The sequence below is a fragment of the Antechinus flavipes genome, chromosome 3 (assembly GCF_016432865.1).
Source record: "Antechinus flavipes isolate AdamAnt ecotype Samford, QLD, Australia chromosome 3, AdamAnt_v2, whole genome shotgun sequence".
In the NCBI taxonomy this organism is placed as follows: Eukaryota; Metazoa; Chordata; class Mammalia; order Dasyuromorphia; family Dasyuridae; genus Antechinus; species Antechinus flavipes.
Window position 1 is genome coordinate 589,955,128 of NC_067400.1, and position 24,279 is coordinate 589,979,406.

At 46.3% G+C, this 24,279-nt stretch overlaps 1 protein-coding gene across 1 annotated transcript in view; it reads right to left on the minus strand.

Annotated features, from left to right (window-relative positions):
- The window catches only part of FBLIM1 (filamin binding LIM protein 1), a 39,106-nt gene extending 16,052 nt beyond the window's left edge, over positions 1–23,054 (minus strand). Inside the window, exons 1-7 of the mRNA XM_051988487.1 lie at positions 22,945–23,054; positions 16,156–16,272; positions 12,578–12,853; positions 8,751–8,938; positions 6,663–6,780; positions 5,456–5,625; positions 1,520–1,698 (exon numbers count right to left, since the gene is read on the minus strand). Coding sequence (XP_051844447.1) covers positions 1,520–1,698; positions 5,456–5,625; positions 6,663–6,780; positions 8,751–8,938; positions 12,578–12,824 — 902 coding nt within the window. The 5' untranslated portion in view covers positions 12,825–12,853; positions 16,156–16,272; positions 22,945–23,054. The remainder of the gene's footprint in view (positions 1–1,519; positions 1,699–5,455; positions 5,626–6,662; positions 6,781–8,750; positions 8,939–12,577; positions 12,854–16,155; positions 16,273–22,944) is intronic.
- Between the last annotated feature and the right edge of the window lie 1,225 nt (positions 23,055–24,279).

Consider the following 24,279-nt stretch of genomic DNA (forward strand, 5'->3'; position numbering starts at 1 on the left):
ACATCTGGTTCCAAATAATTTTCACTGTTTCCCTTAAGCAACTCTCCCTTCTCTGATCTTTTGATTTCATCTCCCACACTTAATTGTGTCCTGTTGGAAAAATTCCTGGGCCTCAGTTTATTATTCTGTAAAATGAAAAAGTCAGACTAAGTCCATGTCATGCCAGCTCAGAATCGGCAGAACAAGCAGTGGGTTTGGAGCTGGGTTAACTGGTTAGAATCCTGCCTCAAGCTGTTTATAACCTGGGCAAGTTGCATTAACTCTTTGGGCCTCAGTTCTATCTGTATAGTCTCCTTTCTTTAATAGCCCCAAGAAGTTTCTTCTGGAACATCCTCAATGATGGAGAACTCACATGCTCCATTGATAAATGATCAAAAGATATGATCTACGCCCAAAGGGCTACAAATTCATGCGTAACCTTTTGACCTAACAACACCACCACTAGGCATGAATTCCAAAGAGATTTTACAAAAAAGGAAAAGGACCTATATGTACAAAAATATTCATAGCAGCTCTCTTTTCAGGGCAAAACAATTGGAAATTGGAAGGATGCCCATCAATTGGGGAATGGCTGAATAAATTGTGGTTTGTGATTATGATGAAATGTTATTGTTCCGTGGGAAATGATGAGCAGGATGCTTTCAGAAAAACAGCTGGAAAGTCCTCCACAAATTCAAGCAAAGTGAAATGGATTGTATACAAAATAATAGCAATGTTCCAGGATGATCAGCTGTAAATGACTTTGTCCTTCTCAGCTGTCCAAGGATCCATAACTACTCTGAAGGACTTATTATGAAACATCCACCCAGAAAAGGAACTGATTGTGTCTGAATACAGATTGAAGCATTCTCTGTGTGTGGGTGAGCTTTATTTTTCTTGAGGATTTTTTGTGTTTTTCACAACATGTTTTGCATAACTTCACATGTGGTCTCTTAATGGGGATTGGGGATGGAGATAAAGGAAAAAAATCTGGAACTCGAAAGTTTTTAAAAAAACATATGTAAAATTGTGTCTAAATGTAACTGGGAAAATATTAAATTAATTAGTTAAAAAGATTAAAAATTAAAAAGCAGAAATATCTAATTAGATTTTTTAAAATGATGGGGAATTCATTCCTGTTAAGGAATGTTAAGGGGTTTCCTGAACTTGTAACAAATCTAGTTTTCACATAAGTGAAAAAGTGCCCCAGAACATTAGGAAGAGCCCCTGAGGAAATTTAGGGGGGGACAAAGGAAGAGTTATCCAGGATGGACAGGTGTGGATGGGTTGCAATGTCTGTCCCAGAAGTTCCCTCCTGGAACTTCACTAATCCATTTGAATATCTGTTTACTTCCCCTCCATGTTCCTTGTTTTGTAGAATGACACTCCTTCAAATCCTTGGAACCAGGGACCATATCTTCTATCTCCCCCTCTACCCCCCAAGCTTCTCTTTTTTGGTTCCTTACATTTTCTTCTCACTCTAGGTCTTACATGGGTTGCTCTCTCCTTCCCACCATCCCAGATCCCAATGGAACTGTACCTGTAGAAGTCATCCAAACAATAAACTTCATTCTGCTCATCCAAGGCAAAGCTCTCGTCCCCAATGCGCCGAGAACACATCACGCAGGTGAAACAGTCTGGGTGGAAGGTCTGGCCCAGGGCTCGGATGACATGTTCTAGGACCACTGTCTGGCACCGGCCACACTTCTCAAGAGTATCCTGTGGGAAGAGAGCCACAAGTGAAAAAGGGGCTGCTGGCTGAGGGCTGCCCCAGAAAAGACGGAGGAAGGGATGACAGGAGTTCTTTGAGTCATCAGATTTAGAACTATATGGGAATTTGACTAATCTTATTATTTTACAGATATGGAAACAGGTCCAGAAAAAGACCAAGGCTTTATGACTACAAATCCAGCTCTCTCTTCATTGTGTTACTATTTCAGGCTTATTCTTGGGGGCTCCCTGGATGCTGAAATGAATGGAGAAGCGTGATTATTGTAAAATTTTCCTTTCTACCAAAAAAGACAAATAGCATAATAATAGTTAACATTTATATAGTTTTAAGATTTATAAATCCCTTTTCTCCGATTTTTTTCAACTAGCAAAAATTTGCCCTTTCACTTTCCCACTCAACCCCTGCCCCTCCTCCTTCCCCCATTTTCTCCCTCCCTTCTTCCTTTCCTTTGAGAACTAAAGAAAATCAAATCCTATTTTAAACATAAACAAACATGTATAGGCAATCCAAACAAAGTTTTACATTGGGCATGACTGGAAAAAATATGATATTCTGCACTCTATCAGGAAGTAAGTAGCATGTTTCCTCAATAATCTTCCTGCAAAGACCAGGAGATCATTGTACATGGCAACATCAATGTTATAGGACGATCAATTCTTTTTTATTTTATTTTATAATAACTTTTTATTGACAGAACCCATGCCAGGGTAATTTTTTAAACATTATCCCTTGCACTCACTTCTGTTCCGATTTTTCCCCTCCCTCCTTCCACCCTCCCCTAGATGGCAAGCAATCCTATATATGTTAAATATGTTGCAGTATATCCTAGATACAATATATATTTGCAGAACGGAACAGTTATTTTGTTGCACAGGGAGAATTGGATTCAGAAGGTAAAAATAACCTGGGAAGAAAAACAAAAATGCAGATAGTTCACATTCATTTTCCAGTGTTCTTTCTTTGGATGTAGCTGCTTCTGTCCATCATTTATCCATTGAAACTCAGTTAGATCTCTTTGTCAAAGAAATCCACTTCCATTAGAATACATCCTCATACAATATCATTGTCAAAGTGTATAATGATCTCCTGGTTCTGCTCATCTCACTTAGCATCAGTTCATGTAAGTCTCGCCAGTCCTCTCTGTATTCATCCTGCTGGTCATTTCTTATAGAACAATAATATTCCATAACATTCATATACCACAATTTACCCAGCCATTCTCCAACTGATGGGCATCCTTTCATTTTCCAGCTTCTAGCCACTACAAAGAGGGCTGCCACAAACATTTTTGCATATGTGGGTCCCTTTCCCTTCTTTAGTATTTCTTTGGGATATAAGCCCAATAGAAACACTGCTGGATCAAAGGGTATGCACAGTTTGATAACTTTTTGGGCATAATTCCAGATTGCTCTCCAGAATGGTTGGATTCGTTCACAACTCCACCAACAATGCATCAGTGTCCCAGTTTTCCCGCATCCCCTCCAACATTCTGCATTATTTTTTCCTGTCATCTTAGCCAATCTGACAGGTGTGTAGTGGTATCTCAGAGTTGTCTTAATTTGCATTTCTCTGATCAATAGTGATTTGGAACACTCTTTCATATGAGTGGTAATAATTTCAATTTCATCATCTGAAAATTGTAGGACGATCAATTCTTTTTTTTAAATTTTTATTTAATAATTACTTTATATTGACAGAATCCATGCCAGAGTAATTTTTTTTTTTACAACATTATCCCTTGCACTCATTTCTGTTCCGATTTTTCCCCTCTCTCCCTCCACCCCCTCCCCTAGATGGCAAGCAGTCCTATATATATTAGATATGTTGCAGTATATCCTAGATACAATATATGTTTGCAGAACCGAACAGTTCTCTTGTTGCACAGGGAGAATTGGATTCAGAAAGTATAAATAACCCGGGAAGAAAAACAAAAATGCAGATAGTTCACATTCGTTTCCCAGTGTTCTTTCTTTGGGTATAGCTGCTTCTGTCCGTCATTTATCAATTGAAACTCAGGTGTCTTTGTAGGACGATCAATTCTGATGAACGTGATTCTTTCCAACAGTGAGATAATTCAGAGCAGTTCCAATGATCTCACGATGAAGAGAGCCATCTCTACCCAGAGAGAGGACTATGGGAACTGAGTGTGGATTACAACATAACATTCTCACTCTTTTTGCTATGGTTTGCTTGCATTTTGTTTTCTTACTCATTTTCTTTCCTTTTTGATCTGATTTTTCTTGTGCAGCAAGAGAATTGTATAAACATGTTTATACATGTTTAATTTAAACATTAAAAAATATGTTTAACATATATTTTAACATATATTGTATTAGTTGCCATCTAAGGGAGGGAGTAAGGGGAAGAGGGGAAAATCTGAAACACAAGGCGATGCAAGGGTCAATGCTAAAAAATTATCTGTGCATGTGTTTTGAAAATAAAAAGCTTAAAAAATAAAAAATAATAATAATCCTCTGCAATTGTGATGGGTCATGACATTGATCAGAGTTCTTAAGTCTTTCAGAGTTGTTTGTCTTTACAATATTGCTGCTGTCAGGGTTGCACGTCTGGTACTGCTCACTTCACCCTGAATCTGTTCATACAAGTTTCTCTGAAACCATCCCCTTCCTCATTCCTTATGGCACAATACTACTCCATCATATTTATAAACCATAACTTGTTCAGCCATTTCCCAACTAATGGGCACCCTTTTCGATTCCTACCAAAGCATAGTGGAGGAGGCCAAGGGAAAGGACTGAATCTTTTCTAAGGGTTTTACTTAAGGTAAAGAATCCAAATCTCTCAATCTCTCTTTCTCCTTCCCCCCGCTTTCTTTCTCTCTTCCTTCCTTTTCTTCTCTTCCCCTTCCTTGTTTCATTCCTTTATTCCTTCTTTTTTTTGGTCTTTCTTTCCTCCCTCTCTCCTTCCTCTCCCTTCTTCCTTCCTTCCTTCCTTCCTTCCTTCCTTCCTTCCTTCCTTCCTTCCTTCCTTCCTTCCTTCCTTTCTTCCTTCCTCCCTCCCTCCCTCCCTCTCTCCTTTCCCTTCCTTCCTTTTTTTCTTCCTCCCTCCCTCCCTCCTTTCCCTTTCTTTCTTCCTTCCTTCCTCCTTTCCCTTCCTTTCTTTCTTTCTTTCTTGATTTTGTTCTTTTTGTTTTTCTAAAGAATCAGAGCATTTTGGGTAGGGAAGACACCTCAGATGCCAAAATAAATAAATGAAAGGGAAGGAGGGAGGGAAGGAGAGAGAAAGGAAGGAAGGAAGGAAGGAAGGGAAAGGAGGGAGGAAGGAAGGAAGGAAGAAAGAAGCATCCCAATTTACCCAAGTGTTGACAAGCAGCCCTGTATCCTCCTCTGGAAGGCCTCCAAGTCCAGAAATCCACTTGGGCCAATACAGACAAATTTCTTCTAAAAAAGATTTCTCAGGGCCTCTCCAGGTCATTCCTGGCTCTCTTAAACCTTGAGTTCCTCTGGAGTTGTGACTCCTCCTCTATCCCCTTTTCCCTCTCCCCCCATCCTCTAGGGTATCATGGTGCAAGAACAAAAATGTTGGATTCAAAGCCAGAGGACTTGTTGGACCAGCAGTACCAGCAGTAACTCAATTTCCTCATCTGTAAAATGAGGGTGAGACTCTTAGGGTGTCCTCAAAGGTTCTTCCAGTTCTATATCAATGATCCTATGAGTCTTTGCCTTTTCTCTCATTGTCCCCTTCAATAGCAGCCTTCCCCAAGGGCCAAACAGGGAGACTTACTTGATAACAGGACTCACAGAGGGGCCGTCCATCCTTCTGGTAGAAGCGCTGGCCCGCCAGCTGTCGATGGCAGGTCCGGCACGTGAAACACTGGGCGTGATACTGTCTCTTCATGGCCTCCACAGCCAGCTCCCGGGGGGACACTACCTTGTGGCAGAAGGCACAGATGTCTGGAGGATGAGACAGAGGGACAGTCAGGAACCCATTGTGAGTGAACACAAAACCTTTCCCAATTCACCAGAGTGCCCTTAATTTAAAAAAGTACAAAAAAACCTGGCCTTGTTCTAGGTATGGCAAAGGAAGAATGTCATCTATAATGAGAGGTAGTCCTGCGAAGAACTAATAACCATTAGGAGAGAACCATGGATGTGGAGAGAGAGGATGTTGTGCAGTATGGAAGAAGGATCCTGCGGCTGGGTCAGGAGACACGGCTTCTGCTTCTGGCTCCGCCACTGACCATACTATGGGAGCCTGGCGTGTATCCTGGCTCCACCAAGAGTTGAAGGGGGTGAATGGGACCACAGCTAAGACCTCATTTGGCTCCAGGTCTTATGACGGTTCCAGGCTTTCCTGGCTGAGGGCACCTTTCTTAGGGGAACTGCATCAAATACTTTTCCAGACATGAATTATTGGAAAAACAGAGAATTCAGAGAAGTTATTGAGCTGGGAGGGCCAGAGCATGTCAGAGCTGGGAGGGCCCTTAGAACCCAGGATATCAGAGCTGGGAGGGCCCTTAGAACCCAGGATATCAGAGCTGGGAGGGCCCTTAGAACTTAGGAGGTCAGAGCTGGAAAGGCCCTTAGAACCCAGGAGGTCAGAAGTGGGAGGGCCCTTAGACACAGAATGTCAGAGCTGGGAGGGCCCTTAGAATGCAGAATGTCAGGGTTAGAAAGAACCTTAGGAATCGACACTTTTCAACACTTTCATTTTTTAAGAGGGAAAGCTAAGCTTGGGTCCTAGATGGGACTTGTGCAAGATCATGTGACTCATCAGAAGAAAAGCCCGCTGGCCCACACCCACCTCTGGGCTGCCCTCCTCAGTGCTAGGGAGCAGAAGTGCCTTTCAGACCTCTCCCGCATGAAGAGTGACAAGCACCCCCTTCGCTCTGTTCCCAGTCCCTCTGGCTGTTTCAGGACAGAGCAGGGAAAGTCCCAGGACCTGACTGCCTGGGAAGACTCTGGTCACTGCCCAGTCCCCATGGGGCTACCTGTAGACTCCTCCCTGGCCGGGATGCGGTTTGGCTCTTCAGGAGGGGGCGGCAGCTCTTCCTGTGTCCCCTTGAGGTGATTGGGCCGGGGCTTGAGCTGGCGGGACTCAGGTAGGACCTGTATGGAGACAAAAAGGAAAAAACAGATCCTTATAGGTCCCAGTAAGGAGACGTGCATTACCTCCAACAGCGGATGGCCTGATGCCCTGCCTTAATGAATGTCTTCCCATCTCTGCAGGGACAAAGTACGTCCATTACAATGGAACTCTAACTCTGGTCGGGTGCCTACCATCATCTCCATTTTATAGAGGGGAAAACAGCTAGGGGGAAGTGACTGCCTCCATGCCACAGGGCAAATTGGGGGCAAAATTAGGACTAGAGCCCGTCTCCTGCTCTCAGCCCAGCCTCTTCCCATAACACCACATGAGTCCCAGTTCCCAGGAAAGTGCCCAAGACCTGGCTTTCCCCAAGCCCTTTGCCCTGAGCCCGCTCCAGCAGACAAGTGGGCACTTCTCACCCCTCTGTTCGCCAAGCCTCTTCCCCCTCATCGGCCTATACACAAGCTAAAGTGGTTCCGGTATCGTAGGATGGCTGGGAAGCCAGAGGGTTCCTCCCTCCGCTGAGGACAAAGCAAGAGAAACGGACTTTGTGACATCCCAGAGCAGGCAGTGTCTGAGCTGGAAGGGCCCTGAAGATGCAGAATGTTCTAATCACAGAATTTCATCCCTGGAAGGGAACCAGCAAAAGGCTAGCCCCATAGAACAGAGAAGGGGTCATCTGATCTTGGCCTGGGGATGGTCAGTGGGCAGGGGGGAGAGTTCCACAGGAAGTATTTCCTGGCATCAGGCCTCAGTTTGTGTCTTCCCATGGCTCGGTCATGCTCTCTGGGGCCAAGAATACTTCCCATGGCTCCCTCACACTCTCTGGGGCCAAGAATAAGACTCAGACTTTTTCAAAGACTTGCAGAGAATTGGAAGAGACCTGAACACAATATCAGAGCTAGAATAGGGTTCTAAGCTCAGGGTCTGCAGACCCCAAAAGAGTCCATAAACTGGGATGGAAAAAAGAACATTTTGGGGACTGAAATTTATTATTTTCTTAAATTATGAACTTAAAACAAATAACTAAACACTTATTCTGAAAAGAGTCCCCTAGGTTTTACCAGACTGCCCAAAAAAGATTGCATGGAACCTAAAATGTCAGAGCTGAGAGGATCCTTAGGATATAGAGTGTCAGAGCCAGGAGGGCCCTTAGAGCCCAGGAGGTCAGAGCTGGGAGGGCCTTTAGAACCCAGGATGTCAGAGCTGAGAGAGCTCTTAGAACCCAGGAAGTCAGAGCCAGCAGGGCTCTTAGAACCCAGGATGTCAGAGCTGGGAAGATCCTTAGAACCTAAGAGTATCAGAACCGGGAAGACCCTTAGGAAACAGGATTTCAGGACTGGGAAGAACTTTAGGAATCATTTATTCCAATTGTCTCATTTGCAGATTAAGAAACAGAGGGTTCCTTTTTTGCATAGGAAGTTCTAGAAAGATGTCAGGAATATCTTCCAAATAATGATGATTGTGGTATAGTGGAAAGAGGCCTGTACTAAAGAGCCAAGAGTGGGTTTGAGTCCCAGATTACATTATAAATTATGTGACTTTGGGCAAATAATTTCATGTCTCTTGGCTCAGTTTCTTTGTCTATTTTATGGGAATAAAAATATTTGCCCCACCACAAACTTCCCTGGGCCATTGTAAATATGAAATGAGGTAAGGATATAAATTACTTGATAAGGAAGGAATGTGAGTGACTCATTATCATCATTATGATGATTATTATTACTATTTTCACTATTACTTTCATATTATTTTTATTAGAGTTTGGAAAGGATGATGGGGAAAAGCATGGGCTCCCTTTCTTCAGGGCATTTATAAGCACAGGACATCCTCCATTTATAAGGCGTTAGGAGTTCCTGGGAGGTTAAGGAATGGGTCTAATGGATTCTCCAAGGCCAAGGATCTAGCCTTCTGCCTTTGCCCACCCAAACCCTGCCTCGTCCCCAACAAGGCTTCAAGGGAGGCAGGGAGGCTCCTAGGACTGTGGTACCTGTGAAGGGGGAGGTGGAGGGACCACATGGAGCTGCTGTAGGTCTTCCGAGAGTGAATCTGTTCCCTGGGCGAGACCCTCCTCATCTGGTGGGAGCAGGAAGGCTGGAGGGGGTGGTGGAGGAGGGAGGAGATCTAGATCAGGAAAGTTGTCCTCAGGATCTGGAGCTGGAGGAGGGAGGGTTGAGCCTGCAAGAGGAAGGAAGAGCAAGATGGAGACAAGATTTTCTTGGGAAGGGATTGATTTCTGACGAAATGAGGAAAAAGGTTGTCTTGGATACCCCTGACCTCCCCCCCCCCCCAAGGTGTATCATGCCATCAAGGCCTTCCTGGCACTGGCAGCATCAACCCTCAGACCTCTTTCTCCTCCCCATCAAATCCTGCTCCCCAAATCCCATCTTCTTAGTCCTTCTCTCTGAAGAGATAATGAAATGTCTCCTTTGAACATAGAATGTCAGAACTAGAAAAGCAGAACTAGAATACAGGATATCCTAGAAGCTTAGAACACAGGATGTCAGAACTAAAAGGGACCTTAGAACCCAGGAGGTCAGAGTTGGGAGGGCCCTTAGAACCTGGGATGTCAGAGCTGGGAGGGCCCTTAGAACCCAGGAGGTCAGAGCTGGGAGGGCCCTTAGAACCCAGGAGGTCAGAGCTGGGAGGGCCCTTAGAACCTGGGATGTCAGAGCTGGGAGGGGCCCTTAGAACCCAGAAGGTCAGAGCTGGGAGGGCCCTTAGAACTCAGGATGTCGGAGCTGGGGAGGGGCCCTTAGAACCCAGGAGGTTAGAGCTGGGAGGGCCCTTAGAACCCAGGAGGTCAGAGCTGGGAGGGCCCTTAGAACTCAGGATGTCAGAGCTGGGAGGGCCCTTAGAACCCAGGAGTTTAGAGCTGGGAGGGCCCTTAGAACCCAGGATGTCGGAGCTGGGGGGCCCTTAGAACCCAGGATGTCGGAGCTGGGAGGGCCACAGAATATAGAGTGTTAGAGTTAAGGGGGCCTTCAGAGATCATTTTTGACAGGGGAGGGGCGGGGGGTGGACTTGGAAGGCCTTGTCCCAGGTCTCCCAGAACAGAAGGGGGTCTGGCTGCAGACTGGAAGGGGGTGGAAGCCCAGAGATCCTGCCTCTCCCTCACTGCTGTGTCTCTCTAGGAAGCTCGGGAATAAGGGGATGGGGATGAGCAGGATTAATTTGTGGTCCCGCAGCCATTGGGAACCTCCTCCCTTTGTTTCCTAACAATCGCCTGGCTATAATTAACACTAGGGAGCCTTCCTCGCAGCCACACGCCGGCATCTGCCAGGTTGCCACAACAATGGTGGGTAATTGCTGTGGGAACAAATGCCAGCGGGTGAATGATCGGCAGCGCTAGCTCCCGAGCCAGACAGATGGGATGGATGGGAAATCACAGCTCAGAGAAAGAAGGGGTGGAGGGAGCCCCCCAGGCCGGGGGGGGCCCCCTCACTCCTGGAGCTGCTCTCAGAGCCCCCAGGGAGGGGTGGCCCGAAGGAGCCCATGGCTCTGCCTTTGTTTTCATGAGGTCACCACCATAGTCCAGCCCCTCCCAAACGCTCCCTGACAGTCACAGGACTGCACCTGCCTCCGGAGTGATGGGGCCATCCACCTCATTTTACAGATGAGGAAACTGAGGCTCGGGGATGTGAGGGATTTGCCCAAACTCACATAAACAGAGGTGGATTTTTTTTCCCCTGAGGCAATTGGAGTTAAGTGACTTGCCCAGGGTCACACAGCTAGACAGTGTCTGAGACCAGATTTGAACTCGGGTCCTCCTGACTTCAGGGCTGGTGCTCTGTCCACTGCGCCACCTAGCTGCCCCCAGAGGTGGATTTTGAAGCTAGATCTTCTCTGGCTCTGGATCTTTTCACTCTAGTGAGTGATGGGCATCCCTGGGTTCAGAGCTGGAGGTCACCCAGTCCATGAGCTCCATTTTACAGATGAATAAACTGAGGCTGAGAGCTGGGAAGGGACTTGAAGGCTGGAATCACCCCCATAAATTGCTTCTTGGCAAAATAATCTGGCCTTGGCTGAAGGACAGGGAAAGGAATTTCAAAACTCTTATAAGAGTCTCCAAACAAATCTCCCTGTCTCAGGTTTCTAGGCCGCTAGGGGGCGCTATACCACATAGCACTGGGTGTAAGAGTCAGGAACATTCTGCGAGTTCAAATCCAGCCTCAGACACTTACTAGCTACATGGTCCTGTTTGCCTCGGTTTTCTCCTCTGTAAAATGAGCTGGAGAAGGGAATGGCAAAGTACTCTTCTATCTTTGCCAAGAAAACCCCAAATGAGGTCGCAGAGAGTCAGCCTCGGCTGAAAAACAACTGCTGAAAATAGCTTCATGGACTAAATGGCTGAACAAATGAATTGCAAAGAAAAAGAACCTGATTAGAAATTGGGGGACCCCGGTTCAAATCCTGCCTGTGACATCCTTACTGGTCACTGTGACTATTGACAAGTGAAGTCCTTTATGTTGTGAGCTGCCTCGTCTGTAAAATGGGAATAAAAAGATTTCACTCCTTAACTCAGAAGGTGGTTGTGAGAATCAAAGCAAAGCAATTTAAGGGGCTGAAAACATCCAAGACCAAGGAGCTTGGCAGGAGGCGGGAGGTGGGAATCCCCCCACACAGTGTCCAACCGCAAGGCCTTCTGGGTGCTCACTGAGGGAGGGGGTTTGGTCATCACACGGCCGTTCATATCGCTGCCCCTCCCCCCCATAATGCTCACCACACGCTACAAGTGTCCAGTACGCGCTACGTGCACAGATTTCACACAAGCATATATACAACACACCCCACAAAACTATATATATGCCCTACACACAGATTATACACGAGCACATACACCCTCACACTCACACAGACATATAACACACACACAATTTAGCACATTCCCAAAGATCTCTCCCAACGGGACCCTGAGGCTGGGGCCTCTGCCCCCGGGCTCCTCTCCCAGCTGCAGCCCCTGGCTCTGGTCACAGGCATTTTCCACTCCAGGGTTGGGCAGCTGCTCAGGTTGGGGCTAGAGACCCCGCTGGGGAGGGAAGAAGGCCAGGGCACAGCTGCTGTCACCAGAAAGTCCTTGCCAGACTACTCTGCCTGTCAGTCTCCCAGCTGCTGGCCCTGTTTCTCGTTAGATTGTGTTCTTCCTCACGCCCAGGCTACAGCTCCTCAGTTCTCCCAACCGTCCTCTCATCCCGCACTTCAGCTCTGCCTTTTCCAGAATGGAGAGGGGAAAAGCACCTGACAAGTGTTCCTCATCCCCCTGGGGGGTGGGGCACCAAGGAAGTATGGATTAGTAGAATTCGAGGGCCTCCTTCTTCCAGGAACAACTTCTCACTCTAGCCTCTCCAGCAGGCACTTATTTGCTTTTGCTCACTCCTTCCTTCCTTCTTTCCTTCCTTCCTTCCTCCCTCCCTCTCTCTCTCCCTCTCTCCCTCTCTTCCTTTCCTTTCTTCTTTCCTTCCTTCTCTTCCTCTCTTCCTTTCTTCTTTCCTTCCTTCTATCCCTCCTTCCTTCCTTCTTCCTTCCTTCCTTCCTTCTATCCCTCCTTCCTTCCTTCTTCCTTCCTTCCTTCCTTTTTTCCTTCCTTCCTTCTTTCTTTCCTTCCTTCCAATCATCCTTCCTTCCTTCTTAAAATGAGGATAATAGTATTGTAAAATATTGGGGAAAGTGCTTAGCACACAGTAGGTTTCATATAGATGCTTATTTTCCCCTCCCATGGCAGCTGGTAAACGCTTGCTCAATGAGCCCTGCATAACTCTTTCCCAGGCTGCCCCTCCCCTCAGTCCTCCTGCTTCTTTGGCCTGGGTTCTGTCTCACCTCCATTAGGCAGAAGAACGGGTGGCGGCAGGACGGTGGTGGGAACGTTGGGGATCCGCTGGTCCCGTCTGTTCACGAGAAAGTCACTGGGGGGCTTCTTGGGCGAGGCAGGCTCCCTGGCCCGGCTGGGAGTGGCCGCCTGCCTCCCCTCGGCCACTACGGCCACTACAGCTGTGTCCCGGCGAGGGGGAGTCAGGGTGATGAAGATGGAGGAGGCCATCCTCTTCTCCGGCTTAGTGGCCATCATCTGCCTCGGGCTGTTTCCTCGGAGCTCAACTAAGGTAAAAAGAAGAATTAATGGTCTCCCGGAAGGACCTCTCCCTGCCCAGAGCCGCTTAACACCCCATGTGATTCCGGGACTCCTCTGCTCACAAACCTTCCATGGCTCCCTCTTGCTGAGGGGACAAAAGGCAAACCCCTGTAGCTGGTATTCAAGCATCTTGAACCATCAGGTGGTTGTGAGCATTAAATTAGAGTATTTGGAAAGCATTGAGCATAGAGTCTGGCACAGAGTAGATGCTTAAAAAATGCATCCTTCCTCCCCCGCTTTCTTTTTTTTTACTTTCCTTCCTCCTTCCCTGCTCCCTCCCTCCAGCCTTTCTTCTTTTCTTCTTTCTTCCCTTCCTCTTTTCCTTTCTTTCCCCCCTCCCACCTCCCGTCTTCTTTCCTTTCCTCATTCCTTCCTTCTTTCTTTCCTGTTTTTGGAAGGGGGAGAGGCAATCAGGGTTAAGTGACTTGCCCAGGATCACACAGCTAGTATTAAGTATCTGAGGCCGAATTTGAACACAGATCCTTCTGACTTCAGAGTCATTGCTTTAGCCACTGTGTCATCTAGTTTTCTCCCACCTCCTTCCTTCCTCCTCCCCTCCCTCCTTCTTTCCTTTCTCTCTCCCTTCTTCCTTCCTTCTTTTCTTACTCCTTTCTTCCCTCCCTCCTTCCTTCTTCCTTTTTCTTCCTTCTTTCCTTTTTTCCTTCCTCTCTCTCCTTCCCTCCTCCTTCTTTCCTTTTTCTTCCTCGCTCCCTCCTTTTTTCCTTCTTTTCTTCCCCCCTCTCTCTTTCCTTCTTTCCATCCTTCCGCAATTTGGCTCTGATCTGTCTAGTAGTAGCCTTGTTCCAGGAGAGCTCAAGCTTCAAGGCTGCACACACAAATGCGCACACACACACACACACACACACACACACACTTTCAGAAATGCCAGCACATGCATGTATAGATTCAGACACATACAAACTCTGATAGATTCTAGGGCTTCTCCCTCAAGAAAGAGAGAAGCATCTCTCCTCCAAAACTGTTGCTTTTGATGTTTTGCCTGTTAGAACCTTGGTTTTCTCATCTGTAAAATGGATATAATACGAACTGCACTGTCTGTCATATAGGGTTGCTATGCCTTGCAAGCAAGTAAATGGTAGAAGGTCAAATTTAAATGTGAGCAGGCAATTCAAAACAATCTGTGCTGAAATATTCTATTGTATGTAATGTAATGTGCTTGATGTTAAGATTAATTAGTACAGATCCTCCCCTCAAAAAACTTGGGAGAGATGTAGGGTAGTCAAACAAACAAACAAATATTGAGTCTAGGATCAGAAAACCTGTGTCCAAACCCAATGTAAACATTTACTAGATTGATGACCTTAGAACGGCTAGAGGGCGCCATAGTGGATAGAGCATTGGGTCTGAAATCAGGAAGACTAATCTTCCAGAGTAGTACTGTGGGCAAATCACCTCACCTTGTTTGCCTCAGTTTACTCATCTGTAAAATGAGCTGGAGAAGGAAATATGAAGACCCCTGAACTGAAGACTGAAATGGCTGAACAATGATAAATGACTTTTTAAATTCCCCTCCTGGATTTCATTATTCTCATCTGTCAAATGAAGGGGTTGGATTTTTTTTCCTGTCAGTCTGACTATTTAATAAAAGACTAGATCTGGAGTCAGAAGACCTGAATTCAAATCCAGCCTCAGGCATTTACTAACTTACATGACCACAGACAGTCAAGTGACTTCATCTCTCTCTGCCTTAATTTGCTCATCTAGAAAGTGAGGATATTAATAACTCCCAGAGCTGTTGTGAAGCTCACATGAGATAATAATTATACAAAGCTTCCCAATCCTTAAAGCTTTGTAGAAGTACTAGCTATTATTATTTCCTGAATAGCTTTTTTTGGTTGGTTGCTTTTTAGTTTATAATCGAAAAATGCTAAATTTCAATTTGAAGTAATCGAAAAATGCTAAATTTCAATTTGAAGTTAGTGAAAATGAGGTAATTCCCCCCCTCCCCAATCTAAGTTCACAGACCCCTTGAAATCCACTTGTGAAATCTAGGTGAAAAATCTCTAGACCAGAAGGTGTCTAAAACTTCCTTCTGACTCTGACATTCTATATTCTAAGACCCTTCCCAGCTATAACAGCCTATGTTTTAAGTGGATTCTAATTCTGATTTTCTGGATTTTTAGGCCTTTCCCAATTCTAGCATTCTATATTCTGTGATACTTTGCAGTCCTAAATCAATTTTTTTTATTATAGCTTTTTATTTACAAGTTACATGCATGGGTAATTTTTCAGCATTGACAATTGCCAAACCTTTTGTTCCAATTTTTCCCCTCCTTCCCCTCACCCCCTCCCCCAGATGGCAGGATGACCAATACATGTTAAATATGTTAAAGTATAAGTTAAATACAAAATAAGTATGCCTATCCAAGCAGTCACTAAATCAATTATGATCATAAAGAAAGGGGATGTGATGTGGCGAGGCAGGTGTCAGTTTGTCATTGTAAAAAAAAAAAAAAGTAGGAATTTCCTAATAGTGAATCATGTTCACTTTAGAGATAAGTTTTAGTGAGTTGCTCAAGAGAGTTAGAAGTTAGATGACTTCTTCAGTGTCAAACAGCTAAGTAAAGGTCAGTGGCAGGTTTTGATATCAAGTCTTCATTGCTCTAAACTCCTAAGACTCTATTATCAAGGCAGTTAGTGGTTAGAGCACCAGCCCTGGAGTCAGGAGAACCCGAGTTTAGATACCTCAGATACTTGCTACTTATATGACCCTGAGCAAGTCACGTAACATTGATTACCAAATCGGAAAAAAATGTTTTTTTTTTTTTTAATATTATCAGGTTACAGTTGCCTCCAATGGCATGGGATAGGGGAAGAGAGACATTGGCACAAAACTAGTATTCCCTTTGATTTACTCATTCCTTTCTTAAGCAGCAATAGATTTCTCAAAAACTTCTGTTCTTGCCTTTTACCCTGTCTTCTCATAGAATAAAATAAGAGCCAGAAGTTCCATTTTATAAACTGACCCACTGAGATTCTGTGAAGGCCTTGGGGGGGACCAGGATGTAGTACTAGAAACGCCCTCTGCTCATTCCACCTGTCCTGTCAGATGGAGCAAAGGGCAGCCGCTCCCTGCTTAACCACATTAATGATTGATTTCTTTTCCATGGAGAATCTCAGAAGGAAAGGCTTTGCTTGCTGGAGGCAAGAGCCCTAGCCCCTCCCCAATCTCCCAACATGACCCAACATACACCCTCAAGAATAATTTAACCCAAACCCTGCCTGAGGATCCCCACCCTGGACTTACTGATTTTTTTCTAGGCCCCGAGACTTAGCTCTTCGTCTCTCTGGTCGATGTTCTGCTGAGAAGACTTCAATGGTCCAAGAACTGTCAGAAATGCCAATCAGAGTTCAGGAAGACATCCTGGGGGAGAAGATGGGCAGCTGTTGAGTTTACCTGGTTGCAGGAAGTCTCCCGGGGAACCACCTTTATCTAGGACTTACTGCCATTGGTCTGGATTCCAGAAAGCCCAAGGGTTAGAAATTATGAGAGTTCTTCCGCTAGTAGCACAGAATACCACAGTGGATAGGAGCTTGGAGACTATCTAATCCCCCTAAACAAAAATTCTTCCTAAAACATCTCTGACAAGTCAAAGGACCTGGATTCAAATTCTGCTTCTGATTCTACTTTGGAAAAAGTAGACCTTCACCAAGCCTTAGTTTTTTCATCTAAAAAATAAGGGGTTGGACTAGATGGTTTTTAATGTCCCTTTCAAATTTAGATCCATGATTGTATGGTTTCCAGCCTTCCATTTAAAGCCTTTTAGTGAAGGGGGATTCACTACTTCCTAAAGCAGCATATTTTTACTTTTGCACAGCTCTTTCTGCTGTTAAGTCATTTTTCAGTCATGTCCTACTCTTCATGATCCCGTTTAGGATTTTCTTGACAGAGATATTGGAATTAGTTATTTCCTTCTCCAACTCATTTCATAGATGGGGAAACTGAGGCAGACAGGGTGAGGTCAAATAGTAGGAAGTATGCTTGAGTATTTGGAATTATCTTCCTTACATGGAACTAATATTGGTCTTGCTACAACTTCCCTCATTGCTCCTGGTTCCACCCCTGGGAGCCAAATGGACCAAATCTAATTTTCATGTGATAATCTTCCATGTAATAACCTCTCACCTATTTGAAAACAGCTATCATGGAGCTCTAGTATCTTCCACTTGCTAGTAGGGGAATGATGTATATGCTCAGTATAGTAACTTGCATTTATGTAGAGCCTTCAAGGTCTGCAAAGCACTTTATGTCATCTCATTTGATGCTTACAATAATCCTGTGAGGGAGTGCTATTGTATCCCAATTTACAGCTGAGGAAACTGAATCAAAGTGAAGTTAAGCAACTTATTAGGAAGGAACTGATACAAAATTCAAACTCAGGCCTCTTCATTCAAGTCTAGAGCTTTCTATTCTCTCTAGGCTTTCTAACTGTCTAATAATAACTCATTTTTGAGGGAGGGACAAAAGAAGTAGCAAGGCCTGATCTAGTGGAAGTAGCACTAAGTGTCCTCGGAGTCAGAGAATCTGGCTTTGAACCACCCTGTAGAATCTTGGCTAAGTCACTTAATTTCCCTTAGGTCTCAGTGTCCTGATCTCTAAAATGAGGGGACAGACAGCAAAAGCTACTGAGTTCCTTTGAATGTCAGAGACACCCTAAGAATGGATGTTTGCAAAGTAATTTCCCTACGACTACTCTGTGAGATCAGTAGCACAAGCATCATGACCCTAATTTTAGAGGGGATGTTAATTGAAGTCTCAGACTAAGTGGTTCCTGACATGGTCTCTCTGACAAAAAAGAAAACATAAGTCTTTTTTTGTCTCTGTATCTGTTTCTGTCTCTGTTTCTGTCTCGTCTCTCTCTGTTTCTCTTTTTCTTTCTTACACTCTCTCTTTCCCTCCTCTACTCTCTCTGTCTCTGTCTCTCTCCCTTTCTCTCTCCCCTTCTTCCCTCCTTCTCTCTCTCTCTCTCTCTCTCTCTCTCTCTCTCTCTCCTCTCTCTCTCTCTCTCGCTGTTTCTCTTTCTTCCCTCTCTTTTCCCTCCTCTACTTTCTCTATCTGTCTCTCTCCCCTCCTTTGTCTCTGTCTCCTTGTCTCTCTCTGTCTCTCTCATGTACATACACATCAACCATACCACATAACTAGCAAGTAGCTTAATCCCATCCCCAGATTCTGACTGAGGTTCGTTGACTTCTAGACTAGTATTCTTGCCATGGAAGGAAGGGAGAAAGAAAGAAAGGAAATACACATTTAGTAAGCACCTACTATGTTCCAGGCACTGTGCTTTTGTAGCTTTTATAAAGCTACAAAAAAGTGGGTTGGCCACATTGGCAAGCAGATGCCTCAGAAAGACCTGACTAGTCTAAGATTCGAACTTTGGGATCAGCATTGCCTTGCAATGGCGCGAGGACCCAGCCCTGTGGGTGATTGTGACAAAGAGTAAACATGGCTCCAGAAGGAGGATTTATTATTTTTGATTGTCTAGACTTAAGAAAGTGTTGGAGGGTGGATGTTAAAAATGCAGATTAAACTTAAAAGTGTATCCTGCATACCTTTCTCCACCTGGACAGCTGGTTGTTAAACATTGGACAGCACAGCCTTGACTTACAGGCCCCCAAGGCCCAAAATGTAATTGAGAGGCTATTCCATCTGAAGTTCCACTATTAGCTCCCATTTCTATATGATTTAAAGGCATGGGTCAGTATTTTTATTTTATTTTACATTTTTATCCCATACAGAATTTGAGGCTCAGATTATTAATGAATTTTTCAAGTTCACGCCAATAGTGTCAGAATTGGGATTCGAACACCAGGGTTTGCGTCCCAGCTATTATCTCTGTGAGTTTGGGCAAATAAATCATTTAAGCTCTCTAGTCCTGTTTCCTAAAAATGAGAGGGGGAAGAAGGGAAAGGACTCAGTCCAAAGTCCCGTTCTGCTCTAAATCTTTGAGACTGGGACCCTATGACGGTAAGCTTAGTATTCCAGATACCTCCAGGGTGATGTTCAAAGATGGTGTATTTTAATTAAGAGTCTGTGTTTTCTTTGGGTAATATAAAGAGCCCGAATTTTCAAATGCCCCAGGCCTGAAAATTGCTCTATGTAATTGTACCCATTGGGAAAGCTATGGCGAGGCCCAAGATAATTGTTAGTCATTGAGAACTGAGCACCTTCCCTGAGAAGGTGATGGTCAGATGGGTTAGCTCTGTGGTATTGGAAAAGGCACCGGATTTAGAGTAGAAAGAGCTGCTGCTTCCTAGCTTTGTGATCCACCCATGAGCCTCACTTTCCTTATCTGAAAAAGGGGGTCCCAGTTCTGGTAAATGTGTACACTCCTTAACAGTGTTCCCCTAAACTTTCCTTCTGGGCATCCTTACTTTCCACCTCCAACCAATGTCCACCCAGATCCTAATGGGGATCCCCCCTTGTCTTCCTCCCCCCATCCCACGCAGAGCATTTCCCCCCTCCCTCCCCCCTCCCCCCCACTCTGGGAAAGTCATACTTAGTGGATTTCTTTAGCAAAACTGAACAGCAGCCTGAGGCAGAGCAATCCAGCCCTGCAACCCAGATGCTGACAGCTGTGCAAACCCACCCCCCTTCTCCTGTCCTCCCCCTTCTCCCGGCCTTGCTTGTGGTTACTGGTGAAGAAATCAGTCCCCATGGGAACCATCAGCTTGGAATTTTCAAAGCCCATTCGGCCCCAGACACCCTTGTGCAGGGCCGAAGGCCCGACCCCATTTGGGGCCAGGGGCTGGGGGGGGACCCTACCTCCTGCGATGATCATCCCCTGAATTCTGGGGGAGGGGAGGGATGGTAGTGGTCGGGGCTAGTCTCTCCCTCCCTTAAAGGGCCCGAGCTGGAGAACAGAGCTGGGATCTCCATATTAGGACTAGCTCTCCAAGGTCGGGGAGCCCAAGGGACCCCACCTCAACCTGAGACGCCTCACATCTCTCCGCTCAGCTCTTCCTCTGAAGGACTGAGCGGATATCCAGCTTGGGGGTGGGGAAGGAGAAAGTAAGAACAAAGAAAAGGAAAGTCATTTCCTGCCCATAGGAAGGAAGAGAGAGACCGGCTGGGACACAGCCCTCCGTGGAGCCTCAGGGCTCTCTTAGTCCAGGGGTGAGGGAGGAGCTGGAGCGGGCCGGAGCGGGCCGGCTCTGCGTCCCCCACCCCCACCCTCACTCGCAAAAGAGGCGAGATCCCCAGGGGACCTGGCGGATCTGGTGGGATCTGTCCTAGTCACTTGTTTGCCAGTGCCCAATACTATGGTGGAGTTTTCAGGTCACTCCCAAGAGTCTGTAGCTTGATGAAGTGACTTTAAAAAGTATCCTGATGTGAGCCCAGATAGGACATGAAACATTGGAAAAACCATTTGGGGAAAAAAGGGACTCAGATCTTTTCTGCCTCCCCCCACACACACCTTTTAAAAAGCCTCCTTTAAAAAAAAAACATTGAAAAGTTAGCACAGTGCTTGGCACATAGTAGGCTCTTTTAGTGACTTAAAAAGTGTTCTGATCTGAGCCCCAGATGGGACATGAAGCATTGGAAAAACCATTTGGGGAAAAAAGCAGAACTTTTCTGCCTCCCCGTCCTTTTTAAAAAAAAGCCTCCTTTAAAAAGAAGCATTTATAAAAGCCTTAGCACAGTGCTTGGCACATAGTAGGCTCTTATATAAATGCTTATTCCTTCCCCTCTTCTCTTTCGCCATTCCTGCCCTCCCTTTTTTTTTCTAGAACTGGGGTTCCAAAACATGGTTTCCCCCAACATACAAACACATAAATGCATAAACCAAATCAGATATTCATCTCCATTAGGAAAAGCAAAGAGCACAGGAACCAGTTATCCAGAGTGAGTCTAGAGAAATCAAATTGGGAAAGCCTCCCCTTTCTATCTGCGGGTCACAAGTCCTGGGTTCAAATCCTCCATTCTGCCACTCACTCCTATTTCAATTGTGCTAAACAAACAAACAAACACAAACTTCTGGCTTTTATAAAATCTGCCGCTCATTCCTATTTTAATTGTGCTAAAAAAAAAAAAGTTTTGCTTTTACAAGTGCTTTCTCACAAGTATCTTGTGAGGGCTGTAGTCCAAGTATGGAATTATTTCCTTTTTTCCAGATGTGAACAACTGAGGCTCAGAGAGCCAAAGGAACTTGCCTGGAAAGTAATGACAAGTAATCGAATTAACGTTTCTTTCTACCACAACATTGGCTCCATAATTAATAGCTGGAGGACCTCAGCTAAGTCACTTTAGCTCTCAGAATCATCTACTTCTCTGTAAAATGGGAATGATAATAGACTGCACTGAGAGAAAATGCCATTTAAATACTTGTTCACTGGTTGACTGGTTCTATACATAATATAAATAAATATAAAGCCAGAAAGGTGTGAGAAGAGGAGAGATATGGAATAATCAGCACAGTGCCTGGTACCTAGTAAGTGATTAATAAATGTTTTAATCTATTCGCTGGGTGGGACGAGGGTGTTCCTTTAGAGGATGGAAGGACTACATGTGAGGACATTACATATATTGTCAGACTTGGTTTATGTTTTGGTAAGCTAATTTTTTCTCCTGTTTTTTTATTGTTTGTTACAAGGAGGAATGGTTCTGTTTGGAAATGAAAGTAATGTGAAAAGAAAAGATATCAAACACATGCACACACACACGCACAAAGATGGTGGGATTGGAACTGGGGAGGGTGGCAAAGCTTGGGTGGTAAAGGAGTGCCCCAGAAGTGGAATATATCCAGTACTTTGGGCCGCTCAGGTCTGACCCTCCCGGTGATGGGCTGGGGTTTAATCTTCTGTGATAATTAGGAGTCACAAAAATAGCTTTTCCCTGGCCTCTCCTTCCCTTCAGCAGAGCTAGCGGGTGGAAGAGAGGCCCCAGCAGCTGGTCAGTGTTCATTGACTTCCACTTCTTGCCCTAAACCTTATGGTGTAGGTGGGCACGGAGATGATGGAGTGATGATGGAGGCAGGGGCAGGGGACCCTCTGCCTGACTCCCGGAGGGGAAAAGTCCTAGCCCTGCAACTTTATAACCTTAGGATATATCACCTCAGGTTTTCTCTGGGCCTGTTTTCACTCCTATAAAGTAAAGGGGTTGTTGTCCGCTGACATCTGGAATTGCTCCAGTTTAAAATTCTATTCACTTGCAGGAAGTCGGGGAGTCCTGTGGAAGGCATCTGCCCCCTAACTCCTTGGGGACCGGTTCTGATCCCAGGCTTCTCTGAAGGGCCTATGCTATAGACAGAGCTGACCTCTTCTCCCTTTCCATAAACTCTGTCCACACCCAGCCAGGGTGGTGGACTGGATATCCCAAGGATGAATGGCATGCAGGCCAGGGGACGAGAGGGATCGGAGATTAGCCTTCGAAGGGGCTAGAGCAAGTTGACACATCGCCCCCCTCCTCATTGCCTTCACTCTTCTTCCCCCTCCCCCCCCTCCGTGAGTGTAGGGATTGAAGCCAGGGAAGAGTTGCGGGATCTGAATTTAGAAGCAGATGTTGGGAGTCTGGATTTACAATTACAGGACCCGGCGTCGAATCCCTACTGGGTAGGTCACTTAAAAAAAAAAATCTCTCTGTGCCTCAGTTTCCTTCTCTGTAAAGTGAAGGAGTTGACCTAGAAGACTACTACTAAGCGCTCTTTTAACTCGAAATCTTGTTATCGTGGGATTGGATTTGGGGGCAATTCCTCTGCCATCTGTAAGAAGCGGGGCAGGGTGTCTGCCCGTGCTCGGGCAGCCGAAGTCGGCAGGCTCCGGTGCGCTCCCCTTCCTGCAATTGCGGCAGGCATTGTCCCCTCCCTCCTCCATGTCCCCCCGGCTCGATTCCTCCCGGGACCGGGCACCACTCAGGACAGCTCCCCCGGCTTTGTCCGTCTCTTTTTCAGAGGGTTCTCCGTCAGCCCCCTTCCTCCCCACCCGCCCACCCCCCACGCCGGATCCCGAGGGGAGTTGGGGCTCGAACCCGCGGTGCCGAACTCGCCCCGACCTCCCCGCTGCTCCTCCGCCGCCGCGGAGTCCCCATTGTTCTGCTCACCTGAGCTCCGGCCGCCGCCAGTCCCGGGCGCCCTCTCCGGCAGCCTCGCAGTGCCTTCTGCCCGGGTCAGGGAGGTAAACGAGCCTCCCCGCTGACATCACAGCCCCTTCCTTTCTCCCGGCCCCCAGCCTGCCAGCCTCCCTCTCTCTCCCTCCCCTCCTTCTCCCCTCCCTTTCTCCCTCCCTCTCCTCCTCCCCTTTCTCTCTCCCTCTCTCCCTCCCCCACTTCTTTCTCTTCCTCCCTCTTTCTCAGCCGGTCCCACAGCAATCCCTTTACCATAAAAGGTGAAAGATTTCTAGGGGGAACCGCCGGCAGGAAACAATCCTCTTACCTGCCCCTGGGGCTCAGCGCCCCGCTCCCCCTGCCCCAAGACGCGCCCCCTTTCTTCCAGCCTGACTTTGCTCAGAAATGTTGTCTAGCCTCCTTCCCTTTGTCCCTTCGGCCTCTCCCTTTCCTTGGCCTTTCTTCCCCCTTTCTTAGGTTGGGACTGTTGATTGGTCGGGGGCAGGTAGGGTGGAGAAATCTCCCCCTCCCCCATTGCTGTCCTACTCCCTAGGATGGCCTCCCAGACCCCCATTGATCCTCTTCCCAGCTGCTGACAGTCCCAAGGGTCGCTATCGCTATTGTCTGCCCGGAGGTGTGATTTCCCTTCCCCTGGGGCGAGGACCTGGGTGAGAGCCAGTAGGCTGAGCCCAAGGCTGGGAATCAGGTCGCTTCCACTGAAACCCTCAGCTCCTGCCATCACACTGCCTTTATCCCCACCAATGACCTGTAAAGGGACCTAAACGCTCCCTTAACCTTCCCAGAAGGCCCTGAAAGAGACAGAAAATAGGGGCTAGGGAGACTGATCAGCAGAGTCCCCTGAAGACCTTACGGGACCACAGGCTAAGAAGCATGGGGGGCCACCGGGAAGGACAAGGGGCACATTTTCTCCAGAGGGCTGGGGAGCCCTGAGCAAAGCAGCTGGAAAGAGAAATCTGAGTCCAATTTAGATGTAAACAATAACTTCCCCCTTGGTGCTCCCTGATTAAAACGACATAGCTGCAGCTACTGGTGAAGCTGATCTTATCTATCCCAGGAACCCCCTCTACTGATCTGCTGCCTAAGATTAGCAAGGAAGACTCTCCCCTGACTCTGGGAGCGACACACCCCAAATGGATCAAGACCCTTAATCACCACAGGCTTGGGATACCTTCCTGATTGCCCAATCATTCCAAGGGATGGCCTTTCCCGACCTTCCACAGTGCAGAGAGCCATAGATCTGGAACTCAAAGACACCTCAGAGGCTATCTGGGCCAAATGTCTAATTTTACAGAGAAGGAAACTGAAGTTGAG